The sequence below is a fragment of the Calliphora vicina genome, chromosome 2, assembly GCF_958450345.1.
Source record: "Calliphora vicina chromosome 2, idCalVici1.1, whole genome shotgun sequence".
Classification (NCBI taxonomy): Eukaryota; Metazoa; Arthropoda; class Insecta; order Diptera; family Calliphoridae; genus Calliphora; species Calliphora vicina.
The window spans coordinates 45,477,616-45,504,263 of NC_088781.1; the positions used below are offsets into that span (position 1 = coordinate 45,477,616).

The 26,648-nt window shown below is 33.4% G+C and overlaps 1 protein-coding gene across 1 annotated transcript; it reads left to right on the plus strand.

Moving 5' to 3' along the window:
• Window positions 1-560: 560 nt before the first annotated feature.
• On the plus strand, window positions 561-21,677 carry LOC135952087 (activating signal cointegrator 1 complex subunit 2 homolog). Its single transcript, XM_065501883.1, has 5 exons — window positions 561-793; window positions 943-1,437; window positions 1,512-1,916; window positions 20,097-20,731; window positions 20,881-21,677. The coding sequence occupies exons 1-5, from the start codon at window positions 589-591 to the stop codon at window positions 21,238-21,240; spliced, it is 2,100 nt and encodes a 699-aa protein (XP_065357955.1). The 5' UTR covers window positions 561-588; the 3' UTR covers window positions 21,241-21,677.
• Window positions 21,678-26,648: the final 4,971 nt, after the last annotated feature.

Sequence of the window (26,648 nt, forward strand, 5' to 3'; positions counted from 1 at the left end):
ACTAGAACTGAACTAGAACTGAACTAGAACTGAACTAGAACTGAACTAGAACTGAACTAGAACTGAACTAGAACTGAACTAGAACTGAACTAGAACTGAACTAGAACTGAACTAGAACTGAACTAGAACTGAATTAGAACTGAACTAGAACTGAACTAGAACTGAACTAGAACTGAACTAGAACTGAACTAGAACTGAACTAGAACTGAACTAGAACTGAACTAGAACTGAACTAGAACTGAACTAGAACTGAACTAGAACTGAACTAGAACTGAACTAGAACTGAACTAGAACTGAACTAGAACTGAAGTAGAACTGAATTAGAACTGAACTAGAACTGAACTAGAACTGAACTAGAACTGAACTAGAACTGAACAAGAACTGAACTAGAACTGAACAGATTTCATTGATTCACTTCTTCTTATAGATATATCTAAAAAATTCAAATAAAAATCTTAACTGATTTCTTAAATCCCAAACTTTTTAACAGTTATTAAAGTGAACATTTAAAATTTGTAAAAGAAACCAAAGTTATTAAAAAAATATTTGATTAAACCATAAAAAAATTAATCAAAGAACAATATAAACATGTTGAAATCTACAAAATTAACAACAATATTAACGATTGTGTTCCTAATCTTAATAAAAAATGTTGCACAAATTGGCAGTTATGCGGCCACTAGCAATTTGGCAACATTTGAAGATAATATTGAAAACAACAACATTAACAACAACAACAATAACGATGAAACGCATCGTTTAACAAAGCGCATGGACTTGGAATCATGTTTAGGTAAGAAACACTTTAAACAAAACATTATCTTTAGAATAATCAAGTTAGTGATTGCATATAATGTGGTCAAGTTTTTCCACTCGCATGCATCTTCTTAACAAATGACTCATAATTTCGTGATTCCATTAAATGTTCATTCTTCTATTTAGGCCAATTTGATGTTCATAAAAACACCATCATACGTACGGGTGAATCACAAGCAATTGGCGGCAAATATCTACAGGGCATAGAGCTGGAGACTATGGAGGAATGTCAACGTTTGTGCTGTGAAACCGATTCGTGCGATGTTTATATATTTGAGAGTAAAAAAGATGGTTACTGTTATCTATTCGAATGTGGCACGCCGGAAAATTTCCACTGTAAATTCACTCGTCACGCCAATTACACAAGTGCCGTCCTAACACCTGTTCTACGGCCAGCAAGTGAAGTCACTACTGCACATCCACCACCAGCCGCTCATTCGGCGCACGGTATCACCTCGAATATATCGCAGCAAGAATGGGAGTTGTCTAACTTAAAAGTGAAGCCGGAAATAAAGGAAAAAACAATTGATATGAATCTGAGCGGGGGTGGTATAATGCACAGTCTAAGTAGCAACAATAAAAAGTCATTGATGGGTATGGAAGGCAGTGTAACGCAAAAAGGTGTGTTTAGATAATTCATTATCTGTCTCTATATTATTATTATTTAAACATTAACAATTGCTTGTGTTTTCCAGTTAATACTTCTGTCCACTGCGGTCGTTTTCAATTTGCTTGTCATTCCGGCGAGTGTATTGCCGTCTACAATGCCTGCGACGGTATACCTCAGTGTGAGGATGGCAGCGATGAGGGTCCCGAATGTTCGGGAGCCAATAGCAATTTGAATACAAATACAAAATCTTCACCTGATGCTTTAGCTACAAATAAAATTGTGGCAACTCCATCTATGTCTCAGTACCCAACTTCGCTGGCTCAACAGACGCCCCAGCAACAATTGCAAAGTATGCAACAACAACATTCTCAAAGCCCAGCCATAATACCTTCTGTGGGTTTGGTAAACAATCGTGAAGATCCAAATGTCTGGGAATCTCGTAAAATCGTTTCGGGTACTCCAACACAAGTAGCTGGCAACGAAATTCATGGTAAGTAACAGTTTTTTTTTAAAGTACTGTGGAGTATTAGCCTTATGACAAAGAACAAACTATTTACATCTATGTAAAAGAGCCTTAAGTTTCTTCCATCGCTTTAAATATAAAGGGCTTAACCTCCATATTGTAGGTAGTTCTAGTTCAAGTCTAGTTCAGTTCTAGTTCAGTTCTAGTTCTAGTTCAGTTCTAGTTCAGTTCTAGTTCAGTTCTAGTTCAGTTCTAGTTCAGTTCTAGTTCAGTTCTAGTTCAGTTCTAGTTCAGTTCTAGTTCAGTTCTAGTTCTAGTTCAGTTCTAGTTCAGTTCTAGTTCAGTTCTAGTTCAGTTCTAGTTCAGTTCTAGTTCAGTTCTAGTTCTAGTTCAGTTCTAGTTCAGTTCTAGTTCAGTTCTAGTTCAGTTCTAGTTCAGTTCTAGTTCAGTTCTAGTTCAGTTCTAGTTCAGTTCTAGTTCAGTTCTAGTTCAGTTCTAGTTCAGTTCTAGTTCAGTTCTAGTTCAGTTCTAGTTCAGTTCTAGTTCAGTTCTAGTTCAGTTCTAGTTCAGTTCTAGTTCAGTTCTAGTTCAGTTCTAGTTCAGTTCTAGTTCAGTTCTAGTTCAGTTCTAGTTCAGTTCTAGTTCAGTTCTAGTTCAGTTCTAGTTCAGTTCTAGTTCAGTTCTAGTTCAGTTCTAGTTCAGTTCTAGTTCAGTTCTAGTTCAGTTCTAGTTCAGTTCTAGTTCAGTTCTAGTTCAGTTCTAGTTCAGTTCTAGTTCAGTTCTAGTTCAGTTCTAGTTCAGTTCTAGTTCAGTTCTAGTTCAGTTCTAGTTCAGTTCTAGTTCAGTTCTAGTTCAGTTCTAGTTCAGTTCTAGTTCAGTTCTAGTTCAGTTCTAGTTCAGTTCTAGTTCAGTTCTAGTTCAGTTCTAGTTCAGTTCTAGTTCAGTTCTAGTTCAGTTCTAGTTCAGTTCTAGTTCAGTTCTAGTTCAGTTCTAGTTCAGTTCTAGTTCAGTTCTAGTTCAGTTCTAGTTCAGTTCTAGTTCAGTTCTAGTTCAGTTCTAGTTCAGTTCTAGTTCAGTTCTAGTTCAGTTCTAGTTCAGTTCTAGTTCAGTTCTAGTTCAGTTCTAGTTCAGTTCTAGTTCAGTTCTAGTTCAGTTCTAGTTCAGTTCTAGATCAGTTCTAGATCAGTTCTAGTTCAGTTCTAGTTCAGTTCTAGTTCTAGTTCAGTTCTAGTTCAGTTCTAGTTCAGTTCTAGTTCAGTTCTAGTTCAGTTCTAGTTCAGTTCTAGTTCAGTTCTAGTTCAGTTCTAGTTCAGTTCTAGTTCAGTTCTAGTTCAGTTCTAGTTCAGTTCTAGTTCAGTTCTAGTTCAGTTCTAGTTCAGTTCTAGTTCAGTTCTAGTTCAGTTCTAGTTCAGTTCTAGTTCAGTTCTAGTTCAGTTCTAGTTCAGTTCTAGTTCAGTTCTAGTTCAGTTCTAGTTCAGTTCTAGTTCAGTTCTAGTTCAGTTCTAGTTCAGTTCTAGTTCAGTTCTAGTTCAGTTCTAGTTCAGTTCTAGTTCAGTTCTAGTTCAGTTCTAGTTCAGTTCTAGTTCAGTTCTAGTTCAGTTCTAGTTCAGTTCTAGTTCAGTTCTAGTTCAGTTCTAGTTCAGTTCTAGTTCAGTTCTAGTTCAGTTCTAGTTCAGTTCTAGTTCAGTTCTAGTTCAGTTCTAGTTCAGTTCTAGTTCAGTTCTAGTTCAGTTCTAGTTCAGTTCTAGTTCAGTTCTAGTTCAGTTCTAGTTCAGTTCTAGTTCAGTTCTAGTTCAGTTCTAGTTCAGTTCTAGTTCAGTTCTAGTTCAGTTCTAGTTCAGTTCTAGTTCAGTTCTAGTTCAGTTCTAGTTCAGTTCTAGTTCAGTTCTAGTTCAGTTCTAGTTCAGTTTTAGTTCAGTTCTAGTTCAATTTTTTATTCCGGTTCATAATTCAGTTTCTGCAGCTTTGCCTGCAATATCAATATTATTCGAATTTCAAGACGTTATATAAAGTGCGGCGCAATACACATCATAAAATTTCAAACATTTACAAAACAGATTAATAATTCTGTAATCTGAAATCAAACATTCAAAATCAATTACTGCCAATTATTTTAATCTTGTTTACACAGATTTTATTTCCAATAAAAACTGACTTTTCAACCCAACTTGAGGGTATTAGACTGATAAGTAAGACATGCATGACTTTAAATGATTATTTCCAATTACCAGCAACTAACTAGCTAACTATGTTTTAAATAATTAGTATGACATGCAAGTGATTAAGAATATGATTAACTACAGAATCGCAATCTCAGACTCTGGACACTCCTCCATCGTTTGCAGCAGCTGAAGATTTTGCTAAAACAGATGATTAAACAGATGGGCTTAACTGGAGCATCAATCACTTGGTAGTTTATTCAACTTTTAGTATGAAAAGGGAAATAAATTTAATTTAAAAAATGTATGTGTTGCTTTTTTTAAATTAAATAAGTTGTAGGAAAAGCCAAACAGAAAAACAAAGGAAGTTGATTTGAAAAAAAAATATTTGTTTTTCTTGTAGGTTTTTGTTGCAAACAACAGAAAAAAACATCAAGATGATTTTTCGTAAATGTCTGAATCTTTTCTTTAAGCGAGAGAGTCTGAGTCTGTGTGAGCAATTAAAACGAGCAGGTTTTATTGAAAGAAAAGAAACCGAAAACAAGTGGTTGTGACACGCAAACTAATCACAAATAAATATAATTCAAGTCATTCATACATACTCCTTTAGTCAGAGTTATAGACACTGAATTCATTCATTCACTCACATTCACAGCATTTAATGTGTAACTGAATGGCCTACACGCGTGCGCTTAAAGATCGTTGAGTTTTCCATTACTTGATCGTTCATACCTCCATGGTTGGCTGGGACGCTTGGTTTGTTTATTATGCACATAATTGAATGTACTTTTGTTATGTGCTCATTCGTCGGTTCGCTCATTCATTCCTTTCATGCATTCTCGTACGTACGTTTACGTATAATAGACCAGTGCGGTATTTAGATGTTGTAATATTGTTTCAGTTGTGGGAAAATAATTTGTTTCCTAAATTTTATGTTTTAAATTGTTTTGGATATTGTTTATTTATTTAATTTTATTTTTTGCGAAATCCATGGGAAATTTTTATGTTGCCTCTGGGCTTTTGGAGAAAAAAAGGAGATGTTAGTTTGGTGCACTTATAAACTTTTTGGACAAATTTTCAAGGATCAGTCTGTTGATCTAGCTATGTCCGGCCGTCTGTTGTTGGTACATTAGGGCCTTGAGAAAAGGACGTTGGGTTGTTCATGAACGAACAAGTTCAAGTGAACAATGTGCAGTTGTTAATTCTTCTTGTTATTTTTATTCATATCTATTCATCTTGTTCGTTTGATGTTACTGTAGATGTTTGAAACATATATTTTGAAAAACTTATTTGGTTTTATTCATTACTAGCTGAACCCGGATGTGATTCTGGAGCAAGCCATATACAATTGACCGTGTGAAAAACATGAATTTTCTAAATGTAAGCCAGCAATAGTCAACGATCAGCCTTGTGCTTTTTAATGGTTATAGCAAAGGCAAAACGAAACGGGAACTGGAACTGGAACCGCTTGTATTCTAATCGTTGGAAATCATCGGTATGCGTGGAATCAGCACGTCTTCGCCTTTGAATCTGCCACCGATGATTGTTGCCTCAAATACATGTTTTGACAATTTTGTTATGGTCAATCTTGTTCTGTTGCAGAAGCATTATCGATGATTCAAGCTTCAATGTTAATACATGTGGTGGTTCCAATGAAGTCAATCGATTTTTATTTCATTGTTTCGCCATGCAGTTTCATAATTTTTTGGTGCCAACATTGCACATTCCCACAATCAATCCGAATTTTTGTAGTTGGTTGTAAGACTTTGGAATACCTTGTCGACAATGGCTTGAATATTCATTTGCATTTGGAATTTTTTCATTTCCGAAGTCCAACAATTGTTTTGAGAATATTTCGGCAGAAGGGTCTTGCAGCAAATGTACACGCATGTTCGTCGATAGCGTTCGGCTTCTGTCGCTTCATTTCCATTGGGAAGCGGGAGCAATGATCCAATTCTGTGGTACCTTTGGCATTGAATTTTAAAATTGGGCATGAAAGCAGTGCTTGGAAATCGGAATGGAGCCGGAAATTTTACTTAGAAGAGGCTCAGTCGGCTCAATAATTGGTTGCAGATTAACTTTACCGTTCAACCAGCACATTCCAATAGATTCCTTGGGGAACTTCGAAACAAATTCCTGTAGTCATCATTCTTATTGTAATGAAATGCCGCCAAATTTAAATCGATTCTTTCTCTTGATCGATCCATTCGTGAGCGATTGGCTTCCAGTTTTTCGATATAATGTTGGGGTGTGTCTGCAGCTCTCGATGAAGATGCATTGCGACGCATTTGCTGAAGCCGTGATTCCCGTTCACTTTCCGTTTAATTTTTAATCAGAGACCGAAAATAACGGGTTCACTTTCATTTCAATAGTAAATTCTCATTCGCAGCCATTTAAAAATAATTTTTTCTGATACATCACTGAGAGAGTGATTTATTAGAGAACATTTTAGGTTACGGGTTGAGAGAAACAGAAAAGAAACAAACACAACTAATCTAGATGAGTGATTTATAATTTATTTTTTTCGTAAAGGTTAGCTTGTGACTTTTATTTGCGCAAAAAATCATTTGATGCAAATCAACGCTTAAATATATAAAATTTATCAAAAGATTTATAACAAATTAGAAAAACATAATCTTATTTCTGTTACTCAAACTTCATTACTTCATACTTATCATATTATTTCCATAATTTGTTAAAAATTACTAATAATATGTTATTGTATGTAAATAAAAGAGAAAGTAACAGTTATTAACAACAAGAACAAATGAATTGTTTATCTCACACCAAACCATTAAAAACAACAAAAAGGAATAAAGGTCATACCAAACCATTTAAATAAAAATCATTTTATAACTGTTATTTTCAGTGATTTATTTTTATCACTAAAATATAAATCACAATATGGGATTTTTGGTATATGGACGAGTTATTTTCGATCTCTGTTTTTAATATATGGCCCCCTTTTCACTTCTCATTTTTCTTAATAAGAGAGGAGAAACTTGAAGAACTAACATTAGTAAATAGCTACCGAGCGAAGCCGGGGCGGGGCGGTCAGTTAGTATAGATTAAAAATCCAGCAAAATTTGTTTTCGTTTTGTTGTCACCTGCTCGTTTTGTACACCATCACTTAGTTCAGACAAACACCGCAGAATAAAAATGAACAACTGAACCAAAAGAACAAACTTGTTCATTTATTTGTTCTGAATTAAAATGAACTATCAGTAAAAAAACGATTATGCCCAACTCTAATAAAAACCTCTGTTAAAATATTACTTATCAGACCTGTTGAACATAAAGTATTTTCACCAAATTTGTTATTATTACGAGTATTTTTTTTGTTGTTCTTTAAACTCATTGTTATGTTGTTGTTGCTATTGTTTTAAATCCATATTATTGTTTTACACACCACTTACATGGAAACGAACAAAAAGGCAGCAGAGAGACAGACAGACAGACAATATACTAATTGCTGTGTGTGTAAAAATAATTTGTTGCTGTGTCACATTTTCGCATGAGCTGTCACTATCAACTAAACATTACACTGCCATCACTGTTTCATACAACAATTATTATTATTATCATTTTCTTTTTTTTCCTTCAAGCATGTATAAGTAGTAATTTACAACAATTGTTTTTGTTACAATATTGTTGTTGTTGTTTTTATGTTGTTTCCTTTATTATCGTGTCTTTTTTTTTGTACACTCATATTTCTTGCTCCCTTAATTTGATTTATTTATGTATGGATGAGTGTATGATTCGTTTGTTTTTATTACATGAACATTTATTTATGTATGAACATGGTGGTGAAGACGATGATGATGATGACGCTGCTGGAAAAACTGACTCCTACTTGTACGTGTTGCATTTATGTGTGTTTTGTTTTTAGTCGTGTTTAATGTTGCAATTGCATTTATAAGTGTTTTTTGTTTTTTTTTTCTTTCTTAAGTTGCACTTTTAAGTTGTTAATTGAATTAATTTATCGAAAAGACATCTTTGTTTTATGTAGGCGTCATTTATTGCTTTATTATTTTATTTTGTTCTGGGACTTTCTCTTATGTCTGTGTAGAAGTAGAGTAATTTGCGAAAGTGGGAGCAACTAAATCGACCGAGTCTAAGTGTCAATTGACCCTTATTATTTTTTATGAAATTCTGCGAAAAACTTTGAAAAATATGTAGTAAAAATTCGAAGATAAGTTGTAAAATATTTGAGAAAAATATATTTCATATTTACCAACTTTCAATCAAGTTTTAAACTGTAAAAGTTATTTGAACTAAATAAGGAAAACGTTATTTTAAGTACAGTGAGTGTCACTCAAAATCGTACAACATTTTTTTTTTTAAATATTATGAAATTATACAGGCAATAATAGGTGATTATATAAAAAATTAAAAGTCATTTTATTAATTGGAACAAAAAATATGTATTTCAACAAAAAAGTTAACAAAACCTCAATTCGTTAAAAAAATATTGATGAAAATTAAAGAACATCACAAAATTCATATTTCACTTAAATTCGTACAATTATATTAAATTATAATTAAAACTTTAAAAATTAAAAAAAATGTTAATATTAAATAATCCTAATACTTTGTAGGGTATCATTTGCTATTTTTTAGTGCCTTTACGGTTTTAAATGAAGCGTTGATATTCTGGGCACTGACAGTCTTACCCAATTTTTTTATTTGTGGATAAGGGCAATTAAAATTATACCCAATTTTCTGATAGGTAATAGCACACACAATATAAAAATAGCATTTTAAAATATTTCCAAAACATCAACTTTCTAAAACTAATGAATAAAATGTACGATTTTAAGTGACATTCACTGTATATTCTTTCAAAAAATATTAAAAAGAGTGTGCAAAAAAAAATTATACTTGTATTAAGTTAAATAAAATGTATATTGTTGCCAATTGTCTACATTGAAGTTCCACTTAATTTTAGACGAACACATGCTTGATACTAATTCAGATTCTCCTTCAGCTAAACAAAATGGAGTATGATAAGTGTCAGTTAAAGAATTTCCAAATCAAACTAAAGCTATAGGAAATATAATAAATAAAAATCAAATCAATATTTGATACTTTATAGATAAACAAGTAAGCGAGCTATATTCGGCTGTGCCGAATCTTATATACCCTTCACCAAATTATACTTCAAAATACGAATTTTAAATATTTTTAGGTAAACAAAATTTATTTTTTTTCCAAAGTTGTATTTTTAATTTTTTGGAAAATTTTTTTTTTTTAAATTTAAAAAAATACTTTTTCTGATATTGACCCATTGTATGTCCAACTTACTATGGTCTTATATACGTCGTTGCAAAGGTTTTTGTAATTCTATCATTAGATATTCATATTGTCTATATTAATGACTTAGTAATCCAGATATAGGTCAAAAATTGAGGTTGTCCTGGTTTTTTCCTCATATGTATCTCAGCCATTTGTGGACCGATTTTGTTGTTTTTAAATAGGAAACTTCGCATGTCTAACAGAATTATTGAAGATTTGGATACCGAAGATATCTGGGGTCTTCAGAAAATTGATTTCAACAGACAGACGGAGATGGCTTAATCGACTCCGCTATCTATAAGGATCCAGTATATATATACTTTATAGAGTCGGAAAATTATACACAAACGGAATGACAAACTTAAATATACCCTTCTCACGCAGGTGAAGGGTATAATAAAAGTAAAAATCATGCATTTAAACTGTTCATATAAAAATTCTCAAAAATACGTAAATTTATTAAAATATTGTTACGAAATTGTACTTGAATTCAAATATAACGATTTTAACGGCTGATTTAAAAGTAGCATAATGCTTTCAAATTACAGTGCTGTAAAACTGTAGCATATCTGTGGGCATTATTAAATAAAAGCTTTCAGTTGATTTGATCGTAAGTTGGCAACGCTGTATTCGATTTCGAATATTCAGTTAAAGAACATTGTAGAAAGTACACCACAGATGGCGTATGTATTAGAAACCTCTAGACAGTTAAAGAGAAATCTAGAGTGCAGATGGCAGTGTTATAAATAGTAGCAGAGGTTGCAGTCGTTAGCAGTTTATCAGAGACGCTTTTCGAATAAACATTATCTGAGTGCCTTAAAGTGTGTTGCGTTTTTCAAGTAAATTTGTGTACATTATAAATTGTGTCTGTAATTCTGAGAATTTATAAACCTGTATAAAAAAATATTGAGTGACTATTTAATTCTGTTGTTGTACATTTTAAATAAATAAAGAGTTGTTACAATATTAAAACTACTAAACGGCTTTCATTTGCAATCAAAAGTATCCGGTTTATTTAAAGGAGATAAACCAGCGTTTTGAAAAGGTTAAAACGTAACAATATTGTACAAATTCATTAAACATTAAAATATTGGAATATTACTCGGTATTTATAAATTTATCCACTTTTTTAAGATTTTATAGTTGCTTTTGTTGCCTCTCTGGACGAGGTGATCTTATTACGCTTAAAATCGGACATGTCCTAGATACAATTCCAGTGTTCTTTAATTCCGTTTTATCAAGAGCTCAATACCTTTTCACAAGCCGAAGTGCTGTACAGTTGGGTGGATTTGCCTCCCGTGGTACAAAATTTACATTATTGTTCGAATTTTCAAATACCTTTTTCCTATACCTATGATTGGCTTCTTTTACAACAACAGCAAATGGCTTGCCACACAAAAAAATTGTTGGGTAATATTCTTTGTTTTTTGTCCGATATTATTCATGTCTTTTCCATCAGCCACATAAAAAAATGAAGGCCCGGATGTTGTGAAAAGTCTGCCAGTTTCTGCCAATTTTCATCATCCATCACACAACAGGTGTATTTTTTTTATAAAAATTTACCTCAATTTTTTCGCTCGTTTGGCTTATAAGTTCTTTAACGCATTGCGATCTGTAATTTTCTGAATTTTATACGACTTCAAAATAGCATTAGCTTTGGTTCTGCTCACAAAAGAATCAGAGCAATTAACTTTGCGAGCTGCTTTTCTGATAGAAATGTTCGGTGCTCTTCGAAAGAGTTGTTCGTCTTGTTTTGCCTTTTTCAGGTTTCCTTTCAATGTTCAAGTCTTCCTTATACTATTTAATGGCGTTTAAAACCGTATGACGATGAACCTTCAAATCTTTTGCTATTTTTTTAAAAAGTCCATATTGTATTTTTTTTAAAAAGTTTTAATTATTTTTTCACTTACTTTATTCGGTGACCAAATTTTCTTAATATTTTATTCAACAAGTCAATGGTTCTGACTTAGTCACATTAAAATATGAAATAGTGCAATATTTTTGAAGGACGGAGCTTTAAAGAGGCATAATTTTGAATCTAATTGAGATATTGACTTGAATTTTTTTGTAAGACCAAAAATTAACTTATCTAAACAAAACAAAAATAGTTCGGAATAAATGTGGATCCAATTGTTACTAATATTTGCAATCCTATTAAAATTTTGATATAAATTTTAGTTTTAGAAACTCAATAAATATGTAATAAAATGTTCAATATTTTTTGAATTTGTCATTCTAAATAAGAAAGTGTAAAAAAACTTGTCAAAAGGTCAAAGGGAAACCAGCAATTCCTAAAAATTGGAACGAAAATCCCAAATATATTTTTACAATTTTGCCCATAGGGTCCACATTTCCTTCGGGGTTGAGAAAATACTTTGGTAATAAATAGGGCACACTTCGAGGTTTCCAAAGCTGCTTTCCGTTTTCTGATCCTAGCTTTGGGATTTTAGATCATGTGGCCTAAAGATGAAATTTTGATAAACAAAATAGACCATAGATAACGGAGTCGATTAAGCCATGTCCGTCTGTCTGTTGAAATCAACTTTCCGAAGCCCCCAAATAACTTACATACACGATTCATACATCAATATCTCCGGAATTCTTCCGCCTCGGTCGAGAAAATCGGTCCACAAATAGCTGAGATATAAAGAAAAAACCAGGACAATCTCGATTTTTGACCTATATCTGGATTACAGTCATTAATATAGACAATATGGATATCTAATGATAGATATTTCAAAGACCTTTACGACGACCATAGTAAGTTGGACCTACAATGGATAAAAATCGGAAAAAATATTTTAACCCGAAATTGTTTTTCACCAAAAGTTTTTTTTCGCTAAATATTAAAAAAAAAAAAAAAACTAAAAAAAATTTTTTAAATTAAAAAAAAATTTAAAAAAACAATTCGAAAAAATTTTGTTCCAAAAAATGAAAAAAACAACTTTGAAAAAAAATAAATTTTGTTTACCTAAAAATATTAAAAATTTTTATTTTGAAGTATAATTTGGTGATGATTCTACACTGCCGAATATATGTAGCTGTCTTACTTGTTTAATATTTAAATTGAAAATCGTTGATTTTTGGATCCATAATTTATATTGCTCTGAAATCGTTTGCATATTGTTGGTTTAGTTGTCTAACTATCAAAAAAAAAATCGAGTCCATTCGGTTCAAAAGAACGCCCTGTATTTTTAAAAAGGCGGACCAAGGTAAGGCAAAATTTTATAATTTTGTAGCGAGCCAACATTATTTTTATTATTATTTTGTAGAAAGACAACATTATTATTTAAATATTATAAAATTACTATTTTTATATTAAATAACTTTTGCTCAATTTATATATTTTTATTATCAGTGCATTTATTTAATTATGCTTGACTGTAACTTTGATCTCGTTGTAAATAGTCAACTCATTTACATATTGTTTCTCATTAATTATATAATTTGTCACTCATTACTCTCACTGTTTAATTATTATTGTTTACATACGTACATACAATTGATGCTCAATGTTATTTGGTTTTCTTTGTTTTATTTATGTTTGTAATAACTCATGTTAATCACTCAACTCTCATTTACTTATTAAAATACCGTTAATCCTTTTTTATTGATTTATTTTGAAGCTTAGTTATAAATATTGTTTAAAATAAAATTCATTCGCTTATGATCTGCTGACTAATGAAGTTGAACAAAAATAAAAAGCGTCGTTTTTCTTAAATAAAAATAAATAATAAATAAAGAGGACATATTAAGACTTTTATAGTCCGATTTGTCCCTTTAACATATAAATAAATAAAAAGTATTACCCAGCTTTGACGTTTATCGACTGGCTTGGGTTTACTTAATAATTTAAATATAAAAAAACATAAAAAAAACAAAACTCCCAGGAAATAGGATTAACTCCTTTTTTCCAACAAAACCCCTTCTAGGAAAGAGGATAAATTCCTTCTTCCTACAACTGGCGCCCAACGTAAATTTAATATTTGGACTACGAGAAGATTTTTATATGGAATTTGACGAATCATAAAGTGTGATTGTTACATCATCAATTTGTTGGTACACCCTACAACGTTGTTGCATTTCATCAATTGTTGTTTTGAATTTGTTTCATCATCGTTGTTGTTGTTGTTTTGTAATCACTTCTTTTGTTGTTTTTGCGAGCAAAATAGTTTCTAAGCAGGCCAAACCACATTTATTTTGTTTAAAAAACAGGATCCCCTACATCATTTTTATTTAATATTTAACGGGACTTTTTAAAATGAGACGAAGTCCTCGTAATACTTCCACTGTCACTGATAGTCCTAACAACACGCATCCATCATTAGCTGGAACTACAAATCCTGCTGAAAATGGCGTTGGTATTCAACCGGCTCTAAGCAATATTTCAGCATCAAGCCTTAGTCAATCCCAAACCCCAGTTAATATGGTTTTAACAGATGTTCAGTTCAGGGAACTTTTAGGTGGCCTAGCCATGAGGCAAGATGTGAAGTCCACATTTAGCAATTGCACAGCACGCTTTAATGGTAGTCGCAATTCCACAAAAATCGAAGATTTTTTAGCTACAATACTGGTGTACAAAGAAGCAGAGAATATTTCAGACTCATATGCCCTAACTAGTCTCCCACTAATTTTAGAAGGCTACGCCTCTACATGGTGGCAAGGAGTAAAACATGAGGCTAAAACCTTTGAAGATGCAATTGAGCTGCTAAGAAAAGCCTTTGCACCACCAAAACCAGATTGGCGTATTTTTAATGAAATTTTTCAAGAGAAACAAAAAATATTTGAATCTACTGACAGTTTTGTGTGTAGAAAAAGAAGACTGTTTGCTCAATTATCTGAAAAACTATCAGAGAAAGCAATGCTCAACATGATATTTGGTCAACTTAATATTCAATTAAGAGAAAAGATATCTCGAGATAGTGTATCTAACTTCCAAGAGCTTTTAAATAAAGCCAGAGAAGTAGAACAAATAGTTTCAGAAAATAAACAGGAAAGAGTAGAGAAGGGAAAACCTCTTGAAAATCCGAAATGCTCAGTTTTAAGATGCACCTACTGCAGAAAGAAAAACCACTTAGCTGAAAATTGTTTCAAGAAAATTGAGGCTGAAAAACATAAACATGTTAAAGAACCTGAAACAAAGCTTAATTGCTACGGATGTGGAGCAGCTGGATTTTACCGCTCAAATTGCCCATCCTGTAATAAGGATAATACAAATAATAGAGAAGAAAAACTCGATTTTAACTCGCTCCATACTTCCTTGGTAGGACGAAATGTTCCTGTAGTGAATATAAATGTTGGAGGCTTAAATGGAGAAGCATATTTTGATACCGCAGCAAGAACCAGTGTTGCAGGATTCCTTCTCTATCAAAAGTTAATCCAAAAAGGTGTTACATTCCAAAAAGTGTGTGCAGAAATTATCTTAGCTGATGGAATTCCACACACTGAAATTGTTCATTCTACCACGGTTGATATCATTATTGGTAATCGATTAAAGAAAATAAAATTTATCTGTCTGCCTAAAGCTACAGGCAATAGAACCCTAATCGGTATAGATTTCTTAGAAGAAACTGGCATAGTTCTAGACCTAGCCCAGCGCACATGGCATTTTAAAGACGATCCCCACAAAAACTTTGATTTTAAAATAAGCCAACCACAAATTATCAACAATATATCGCTCTCCGAAAATGTTATGCCAAATGAGGTAAAAGATTTCTTGTCCTGGTTTGAAAAAGGAAGTAATGAGTACTCGCCAGGTGGTATCAAGAAAATCTTTGGAAGCTCAATTCCAGAAAACATGGAGTCACCGAAAACCTCAAACCTTTTTCCTCCTCTCAAAAAAGTGAAATATGATGAGTATTGTGATGACATATTTAAACCAATAGAATTGAATTCAATTGAAATTAAATTGCGGCCATATGAAGCCCCCCATTTATCAGAATATTATAGGAGAACTTTAGAAGATGCCATAAATTCTGAAAAAGAAATATTTGAAGACATTGAAATACCAATTTATAATGTAGAACACCATATTAACACAGGTACACATGCTCCAATTTCAAATCCTCCATACAGAATTTCCCCAAAAATGAAAAATGTTTTAAAACAAGAAATTGAAAATATGCTGAAAAAGGGGGTAATAGAGGAAATAGAATCGCCATGGGCATTCCCGGTAGTTATGATACCTAAAAAGGATGGGTCAGTGAGATTATGTGTTGATTATCGTCGGTTGAATGCGATCACAACAACTGATACATATCCACTACCTAGAATTGATGATCTTCTACACTCAGCGAAAACAACTCAATTTATGTCAACTTTAGACTTACGTTCTGGCTACTGGCAAATAAAAGTAGCAGAAAAAGATAAAATTAAAACTGCTTTTACAACACCATTCGGAATTTTCGTATTTAATAGAATGCCATTCGGATTAAAGAATGCCCCTGCTACATTTCAAAGATTAATTGACAAATTCCGCAATGGATTACCTAACATTTTAATTTTGGCTTATCTCGACGACATTATTATTTGCTCGAAGGATTTAGAAACACATATTTCGGATCTGAAACAAACGTTTAAAAGACTTAAAGAATTTGGTTTTCACCTAAACCGAGAAAAATGTTTTTTTTGTAAACCTGAAGTCAAGTATTTGGGACACATACTAACAATTGATGGTCTAAAAGTTGATCCAGAAAAGACAAATGCCATACAGATGCGCCCAAATCCTAGGAATTCAAAAGAAATTCTTTCATTTTTACAAACCTGTTCATGGTATAGACGATTTATACCTTCTTTTGCAAATATATCTAAACCACTATCAGATTTAACTAAAAAGAATGCTGTTTGGAAATGGTCTGAAAAGGAACAAAATGCCTTCAACTGCTTAAAGAAGCTATTAATATCACCTCCAATTTTACAACAAGTAAATGAAAATATGTCTTTTGTGATAAAAACAGATGCCAGCAACTATGCGATTGGAGCTGTTTTACTCCAGGGGGAGAAGGAATCTGAGCATACAATTGAATACGCTAGTCGTTTGCTGCTTCCAGCAGAGAAAAATTACTCCACAACAGAGCGTGAAGCACTAGCAGTTGTTTGGGCGGTTCAAAAGTTCAGAGGTTATATAGAAGGTTCGGAAGTCCTAGTTCTTACTGATCATCAACCCCTCAAATGGTTGTTTAGTTTAAAAAGCCCCACAGGTCGCCTCGCAAGATGGGCGTTACAACTACAAACGTATAATATAAAGTTTGAATATACTCCTGGCCGTCGAAATGCAGTAGCGGACACCCTGTCAAGACCTCCATGTCTTCTTAAAACGCACAACGATATCAGATGTGAATGCATGTCAATATATATTGATTTTCCTCGAAAAGGAGCTGCCGATTTTAGAAAAGAACAAATGGAAGATCCTGATATAAAATCAATTATAAATTCATTTGAAAATGATGATGAAAATGTAACTAGATACACCAGTAGAGGTTATATAATGTTAGATGGGGTTCTATATAGATTTTGTTCCTCAGAAGAGTCGGAAAATGGACAACTTGTTGTACCTCATTCTATGCGAAACATGATTTTATTTAATTACCATGATAGCCCTACAGCTGGTCATTATGGCATCGACAGAACTATAAGTCGTATAACTCCTCACTATTATTGGCCAAAAATGAGAGCTGAAATAACAGATTATGTTAAATCCTGCATAGAATGCAAACGTTACAAACCAACCAATTTGAAACCTGCTGGTCTTCTTCAAACTGTTTGCAGTAATCGTAGATTTGAAATTGTAGCCGTAGATTTATTTGGCCCACTGCCAATTACCCCACAAGGTTACCAATGGATTTTGATTGTGGAGGATTTATGTAGCCGTTGGACAGAATTATTTCCATTAAAAATTGCATCAGCTGAAAATTGTGCCCTTACGTTACTAAACGAAATTTTCTTAAGATATGGTGTTCCCCGAAGACTTCATTCTGATAATGGCACCCAATTTATTTCTGCAGTAATGCAAAAGCTGACTTATTGTCTTGGAATACAACAATCGTTCACACCAGTCTACCACCCAGAAGCTAATCCAGTGGAAAGAAAAAACAGAGACCTCAAAGTGCAACTATCTATATGTGTTGGCCAAGATCACACCACCTGGGATTTAAAGTTACCCTCGATAAGATTTGCAATGAACACATCAAAATGTGCAACTACCAGTTATTCTGCTGCATATCTTACATTTGGACGTGAGCTAAGAACTCCCATGGAAGTTCAAAATGATTTGAGAGCAATTGTGAAGGCTGAAAATTTTGTTCCACAGATAACGCCACATTTACTTCGCCTTGCTGATACCCTAATGTTAGCAAAGGAATCTGAAGAAAAAATGCAGGACAAAAACAAAATCTATGCTGATTTAAAACGCAAGCCGCAAGAAAATATTAAAGTTGGAGATAGAGTACTTATCTCAACACACATCTTAAGTAAGAAAAATAACAATTTAACATCAAAATTTGTACCACGAAGAGATGGTCCGTACGTAGTAATACACAAAAAGGGATCCTCATGTTATACTATCGCAGAAGTGGATAACCCTAATATACCTTTGTCAACATACCATGCCTCAGATTTGACTTTATATAGCGGAAATTCTGAGAAGCCAGCATATGTCATCAAACGAAGAGGACGTCCGAAAAGACATATAAACAACAACTCACAATCAATCAATTCCGATGAAATAACAAGTGAGAATACAAATACAACAAACATCGCAAACACAACAATGCAACAAAATAATACTTCACGAGCAGATAATGCAACAACAAACAACGCAACAATGCAACAAAATAATACTTCACCAGCAGATAATGCAACAACAAACAACGCAACAATGCAACAAGATAATACATCACCAGCAGATAATGCAACAATAAACAACGCAACACAGAAAAATGCGCCTTATTCAGCTTATAGAAGATCCGATCGTAAAAGGAAACAGCCTACAAGATTTGGAGATTAGCTGCCCCATAATCGGGACGATTTATGAGTCAGAGGGGGAGTGTGTAGCGAGCCAACATTATTTTTATTATTATTTTGTAGAAAGACAACATTATTATTTAAATATTATAAAATTACTATTTTTATATTAAATAACTTTTGCTCAATTTATATATTTTTATTATCAGTGCATTTATTTAATTATGCTTGACTGTAACTTTGATCTCGTTGTAAATAGTCAACTCATTTACATATTGTTTCTCATTAATTATATAATTTGTCACTCATTACTCTCACTGTTTAATTATTATTGTTTACATACGTACATACAATTGATGCTCAATGTTATTTGGTTTTCTTTGTTTTATTTATGTTTGTAATAACTCATGTTAATCACTCAACTCTCATTTACTTATTAAAATACCGTTAATCCTTTTTTATTGATTTATTTTGAAGCTTAGTTATAAATATTGTTTAAAATAAAATTCATTCGCTTATGATCTGCTGACTAATGAAGTTGAACAAAAATAAAAAGCGTCGTTTTTCTTAAATAAAAATAAATAATAAATAAAGAGGACATATTAAGACTTTTATAGTCCGATTTGTCCCTTTAACATATAAATAAATAAAAAGTATTACCCAGCTTTGACGTTTATCGACTGGCTTGGGTTTACTTAATAATTTAAATATAAAAAAACATAAAAAAAACAAAACTCCCAGGAAATAGGATTAACTCCTTTTTTCCAACAAAACCCCTTCTAGGAAAGAGGATAAATTCCTTCTTCCTACAATTTAAAATTTGAAATGCCTATAACTCGGAAATTATATGAAATATAGTTTTTTCTAGACCTAGTCGGGCGCATTCCAAAAATATAAAAATCTTTGAAATCGGATGGGAAACAAAAAAATTTCACGCCTTTAGGATCCATTTTAATAACATTTGTAGGATCCATTTTAATAACTTAAACTCGAATACTCCATGTTTACGTCCAAGTCAAATTTTATTCCGATCGGACCAGCCGCTTAGAAATGTCAGATTTATTTCCAAAAAATTTTGATTCTGCCCAATTTGAAGTGTTAAGTATATTTACTGCTCTCATTGTATTATGTATCTAAAACTTTAAAACATAACAAGATTTTTATGTTTAAAAATGTTTATTGCTTTTAACAGACATTTTTTCAAATTAATGTATTTACCACTTCGTTAAATGCACCTTATTATCTTCGTTAAATAGCAAAAACAAAATTAACTTTTAAAACTATTTAAATTTTAAATACCAACAGAAAATAATACCCTCCCCACTATGGTGGTGTAGGGTATAAAAAGAAATTAAATTTATAATAGAAAATTGAGGTTATGGCCGTTACAAAATTTAGATTTCCACCATGAATTAAGAAAACAGAAAACACAAATGACATGCAATGAAAACGCTAAAATTAGAATAATAAAACCTCTAAACATGGAAGAAAAATAACATTTAAACTAGTTAAATAGGCATTCTAGTGGAAAAACTAGAGAAGGCAATAAATAACAAAAAAATACGAACAAAAGTAATTAGTAATGGGAAAATTAACAAAAAAAAAAAGAACAACAACAAAATGAAGACATTAAAAAGGGAACTAAATTAGTTTTTATTGTTGGGTTTAAGATTCCAACAAATGATTGTGAAAAGAAGAAGTTTAAAGCAAAAAATAAACGGAACTATAAAAAAAAAACTAAAAACTAGAGAAAGTTTTCTTTCTAATCGAAATAAATCTTTTGTTATTCTAGGTAACCCAGAATCTTCAAATCTTAATCAGTTGACGGCACAACAACAACTGCAACAACAGCAGCAGCAACAACAACAAGGCGATAGTTTTACTTCATATGTCAACAATCGTGGACAAAACAATGCGGTTTATGGTGTTGGTTCCTCCTCCTCCACATTGGAACAAAGTGGCCTGTATATGCCACATGTGGTCCCAGATGTAAACAATAACGTTTATGCGGGACAACAACAACAGCATATTTTATTACCACCCCCTCCTCCACCACCACCAGCACCCTTAAATTCCAATTGGCAGCAACAGGCAATTTTGAATCAGCAGAAGCTACAGCAACAACAACAACTTGCAGCGCAATCAGTGCCATCACAACAACATCCACATCAACCACTGCCTGAAGTATCTTCTTCTTTTGCGGGACAAAGTGAAGCCATTCAACAGCAGCAGCCATCCCAATTGACAAATACTGTGGTTCAGCAGCAACAACAACCTGCCCAAAATTTGGTGCCTTCTTTAACACAACAACAACCGCCAGCATTGAAAACAGTTTCGGCTAATGGAGCAGCAGCTGGCGAACAAAAATTGGAAGATTCCGATGAGTATGAAGATTCGGAGGAAAAATCAACGGAGCCACCCAAAAAGGTGATTTGAAATAAATTAAAAAGTTTAATAATTCTTTTTGTTTTATAATTCTTTAAAAAAATTAATTTACACAAAATTCGAATAGAATTCAAGAATAATCCACCTGGAATTAAAATAAATCTATCAATTATTTCTTGATTTCCTTTCAGCACAAGCACAAAAAAACCAAATCCAAGTCCAAAGATTCCAAAAAAACCAAAGACGACCTTGACGATAAGAAATCCCACTCGAACTCTCTCAAAAACATAAAATCAGCCATCTCCCCAGTACACGAACAATACGAAATAATCCATCAGAATATGGCTCTCGAATTTCGTGATCATGACGGACAATCTGAGAGACCGGGTGGTGCTGTCTTATCTCTTACCTTGGGACTTTTAATAACAGCCGCTTTGGCCATTTTAATTGGTTGCCGCATGAGAACCGTTGGTAGGCGGGCTCGACGTATGGGCGGCAAAACGCCATATTCACACGAAGCCGATTTTCTCGTGAATGGCATGTATTTGTAAAACAAATTCAATAAACAGTTTCTTTTTTATATTGGCTTCAATTAAACATAAAAAAAATAAAAATAAAATTAATTTAAAAATAATATATTAATAATGTAATATGTAACAAACAAAAAGAAATCCGAAAACTTGTATTCTAAACTAATTTTAATAACTGAAAAGTATGTTTTTTTGATGTTCTTTTCTTCAATGAATCAATAATAATTATTAAAAACCCAAACCCCTAACAAATAAATAAAGAAAAATCTTTGAAAGAGGTTTAATGTCCCTTAAAAATTTCAAATTAACACTTAGAATTTTCTAGTCGTGACGATAATTTTACTGTGTAATCACTAACTAGTCAATAATTTTAAGTATATTTTTTGTAAATTTAAATGAGAATAAATTATTTAAATACATATATGTATGTATATTTAAAGATTTGTGTTAAAAACAAACGATGGTTTTATTTAAAATTTTAGTTTATAAAAAGTTGTTCCTGTCATTTTAATATTGATTTTATTGCCGGAATGATGAATTCTTCTTTAAAGGATCGAAAAAATCAGTTCTGGAATGCAAAACGTAAGTTCTAGATCAATTTCTGCAGTGACTTCGAAAATTCCTCTTGTTTGCAAAATATCAGGACAGGACTTGAGACACTGTAAGTGCTCATGGACACACATATTCCGAGCAACTTTCCGATGAATGCGGCGGAAAGATCTCAACTGTATAGTCGGACAACTACGTATCAAATATATTGAGTCATACGAAGCTTTGATCCACATAAGTCTCTGGGATTGCATGGTATAAAGCCGGCTGATCTGCAAAACAATGTAGATCTGGTCACTCTTTGGCTGATTGGAATCTATCATTCCTATATTTCAGGGTCGTTCCTTCATTCCAAAGGGAGGGAAAATGTCACACACTAAGGCAAACGATTTCAGACCAAATTATTCATCCTTTCTGCTGGAAACCTTGGAGAGAATCATTGACACTCAAACATGAAGAGAAAATTCTTCGAGAGGGCACTTCAATCCTTAGTAGGATGCATTGAGAAATCACTTGAATTTAGAAAATTTACACTAGATGTCTTTTGGGATATAGAAGGCTCATTCATTAATATGAAATCTGTAACTATAAGATCAGTTCAACATTATCTGGCGCTAGACCAATAGATTGTTAGGTTTATCATGGGTCTTATAAACTACAGAATCATCCGTTCTAAAATGGAACTGACTACAATCTCTAGACTGGTCAAACACATCTCAAGCTGGTGTCTTATATCCACTTCTATGGAAATTGACCATAAAATGTCAGGGTATGAAGGATGTATACATAACGTAAGTCGATGGAACAATTTGGCCATAAACTGTCTGCTTAGGAAATTGGATTACATGGGCTATTAAACTGTGGCCTATATGGATGGAACATCCAGAGTAGACTGAGTGTGAAACCGAGCAAAACTGAACTTGAATTGTTTACAAGGAGTACGAGATTCATATATTCAACTATGTCGCTTATTATGTTACTGGATGATGCTTGTTCACGGCCTTTAGGCGTAGAGTGTTTGGTACATGAATCGTACGGTAATGATAGTATTATTAAAAGTATAAAGAGTCTTCCGGATCACATTGATTATTGTACTCTTAGGGCCTTATTTACGAGAAACTTCGAGTTTTCAATTCCAAAGGAACACGGGATTAGTTTAAACGAACGGCTCTAAAAGAGGGTTGAGTCGAGTTGGCGGTAGTATTTACATCCAGAAGTTTGGGATTATGATGGTCTTTATGATCCCAAAAGGGTGCAGTATTCTTCAGGCTATAATATGGCCGTTATCCGTTATAAAAAGGGCGGCTAACTGACTTAGATATAACAGCATATCCGACAGGGATATTCGTATATATACTGATAGCCAGCTGCAATAAAGGATGATAGGGCCTAACTTTAGCCGGTGCCGTACGGTATACCTCCAGGAACTACAACGCTCAAACTGAGCAACATGGTGGTGGTGATTACCAGGCAATGTAAATTTCGCATTCACACTAGGAGATTTGGATCGCTCCACAATAATTCTTGCAGGAGTGGTCATATATACATTGATTCCTATTATTCCTAAGTGGAACAAAGGGCCACAAAAAAGTTTTCCATTATGATATATCTTTCTATCGGCCCAGGACTTTCCAGTTGAATTTGTTTGAGTTTCGATTTGTCTCCTTCAGATCTTAGCGGGTCTGCCTCATCTTCTACTGCCATGGGGGTTTCATTCAATTGTCATCTTGGCAACTTTGTCATTGGTGCGTCTGAGAACATGGCCAATCCAACTCCATTTACGATTGATAATCTGGAAACGTATTGGTGTTTCACCTGCTGTTTCCCACAGGTCTCTGTTGAAGATAAAATTCAGCCAAAATATCTTGAGCAGTTTTCGTAACGAGCGATTGAACTCCTTTAAGGATTGCAAGTCGCTAGCTGTGGTGTTCCAGGATTCACAGCCATACAACAGGACGGAACCAACGTTAGATGAGAAGAGGTGGAGCTTGGTCTTCAGATGAATTTGGGGTGATTTCCTTTTACTTTTTTGATGCGATTTGCAATATAGGGCCTTTTCGGAAATGCATCTGATGCGCAGTACGTTCTAAAATGCAAAAGTTGGCAACACTGCAAATGTATTGAGTTCTAAAAAGCAACAGAGAAACAGATGATGCGCAAAAACCCATCAACAAGCATCACAAAAATGGCTGATGCATTGTCTGCGCAATAGCATCAGCTGATTTGCGTCAGCATCGCAAACTTATCACAGATGCGAATCAAATGCAGTGCAGTGATGCATTTCCGAAAAGGCCCATCTTCTCGCGAGCCGCCTGATGCTGATATGACAATACCCTGATATATAAACGATTGGACATCTTCAAGATCTACGTTAACTATTTGGAACTTTTGGGAGTTAGTGGTAGTAAAACGCAAGACCTTGGTATTTGCTATGTTAACATGTAAACCAGCATCACTTGCCGTGGTCTGCATTTTCTCTAGTTTAGTAGCTATTTCGTTAAATGTGTGAGCTAGGAGACATACGTCGTCGGCATAATAGAGATCTTCGAAGAGTCCAGTTAGGCCCCTCGAAGCATTATAACGTCAAGTACTATATTGAACAGCAATGAAGATAAACCGGCGTTAACTCTAAAGTGTCTTCCCAGATTGCGTTCATGTAGCACCACCCGGTATAAGGCATGGATTATATCAATCAATTCATGTGGAATTCCTTTGCACTGTAGCGTTCACCAAATAGCCGGATGGTGAAGGACATCGAATGCTTTAGCAAAGTCTATAAATATGCATTATAGAGGGGGTCGCCATTCCACCGAGTTTTAGACAATATTACGAAGGCTGTTCACGTGATCCGTTCATGAGTGTGTGCCTTAAAACCAGCCTGCTCCGATCGAAGTTGGGAAGACTGTGAGGAGGATATCTATCTTCAACTTTCTCTGTCATTTTCCGGATATACGTTTTTAGGACATCGATTATTCGGAAGTCTCTCTGAACTATCGTCTCCTATGACGTAGCTTCAATATTTTGTCTTCTTCATTCGACCCCTATCGAGTAAACAAACATGTTTTAATGTACAGAATCGTGCGATTCGCTGAACAACAATTGGTTAATTATTCGTTTTTGAACTTATACCGGGAACCATACATACTGAATCCCGGTATATAGCACGGATTAGATCAATCGCTTCATGTGGAACTCCTTTGTACTGTAGTGCTTGCCAAATAACCTGCTGGTGAAGGGTATCCAAGGCATTAGCAAGTCTATAAATATGCAATATAGAGTTGATCACCATTCCACCGATTTTTCGAGAATAATACGAAGGCTGTTTACGTGATCCGTGCATGAGTGATGTGCCCTAAAACCAGCCTGATCAGATCGAAGTTGGGAAGACAGTGAGGAGGATAATCTGCCAGGAGTTGTCATAGCGAGGTTGAAACTATCTTCAACTTTCTGTCATTGTCCTGATCAACGTTTCTAGGACATCGATTTTATTCGGCAGTCTCTCTAAACTATCGTCTCATATGAAGTATCTTCACTCTTTTCTCTTCTTCATTATCGCCCCTATCGAGTAAACAAACTTGTTTTAATGTACAGAATCGTGCGATTTGCAGAACAATTGGTTAATTATTCGTTTTTGAAATCAATCGATTTATAGAACAGGGGGATAAATTCAATATGGACAGTTGCTTAATGACAAACCAGCCGGTTTTAAACACTAGAGTTTTAAATCTGCGATATTTCTCAAATATATTTTGATCAAGCAAAATCACCACTGTAAATCTAGTGATTTCCAAAAAAAAAATATTTCACAAATTCATATTCTCAAAATCCTCCAAAATTTTGTACATTGAAACAGGTTTGCTAAAAAGTATTCGATTTAGATTAGATTTACAGAACATAAATTATGGGAATTCATTTTACAAATGAAAACGTTACTGGGATTCGATCTACGATGAATTCTAAGAAGTTTTGCCGAAGAAACCATGGGTCTAAAATCAAAATCGAGCTTCCCATTTTTAACGCGAAACTTTTCCTTTCATATTTTATATTTTTGTTTAAATATGCTAAAATTTTATTGGGCCTTTTAAGAAACTTAACTATGTTTGGGCTTTTCTGAAATGAAAGAAAGGCAGAAAAGATGAATATTTGCAAATGGAGAAGATTAACAATAAACATCACCCGAGGATGGTTAAAAAAATCTCATATCGTGGTTGTGCGAGAACCTAAAACCGAGCTTTTGGGTCACAGTGGGGGAAATTAAAAAAAAGTGCAAATAAATCTGTAACTTCTAAACCGATAATCCGATTTTAATAAACGACTATAGAGGAGGCGTTGCTGAGCTTAAGCTTTAAATTTGGACTTTCAACACTAAGGTGGGGCGGAGACTCAAGACCCCAAATTGGGGTGCCTCGGGTATATTACAAATTAAAAATGATGCCAAATTGTTGTTCTCGATCCGATTTGAAATATTTGTATACATGTGGAATCTACTAGAAGAGAGCTACATTATACTATAACTTTATTTTATCTTTCATAGTTTACGACATATACACCATTGAAAATTAAATTGTATGTATTCTACCTACCTTGGTCTGTATTTTTGCAAATATCGGATTCAAATCTCTCCCGATTTTTTTCAAATATATATTTTTTAATTAACAAAAATTTTTTTAGCATTATAAGGATAGAATTATTTCAAAATCGATACCATGTTTAAAGTTATGTGCACTTAAATTAAAAAAAAATGTAAAAAGTATTTTTTTCGTAATTGAAATACAAAAAAATTTAAATAATAAAAAATCAAACACAAAAAATAACAAAAATGTGTTTTCAATTACGAAAATTATCTATTCAATAATTTTTGTATTTAAATTTCAACCATA

What these genes read in the sequence shown, in the direction of transcription:
- LOC135952087 (XM_065501883.1), top strand. Translation starts at nt 589, where the DNA reads ATGTTGAAATCTACAAAATTAACAACAATATTAACGATTGTGTTCCTA. An exon ending in GGACTTGGAATCATGTTTAG is followed by an intron (nt 794 to 942) that starts GTAAGAAACACT and finishes TCTTCTATTTAG; the next exon opens with GCCAATTTGATGTTCATAAA. An exon ending in CAACGGAGCCACCCAAAAAG is followed by an intron (nt 20,732 to 20,880) that starts GTGATTTGAAAT and finishes ATTTCCTTTCAG; the next exon opens with CACAAGCACAAAAAAACCAA.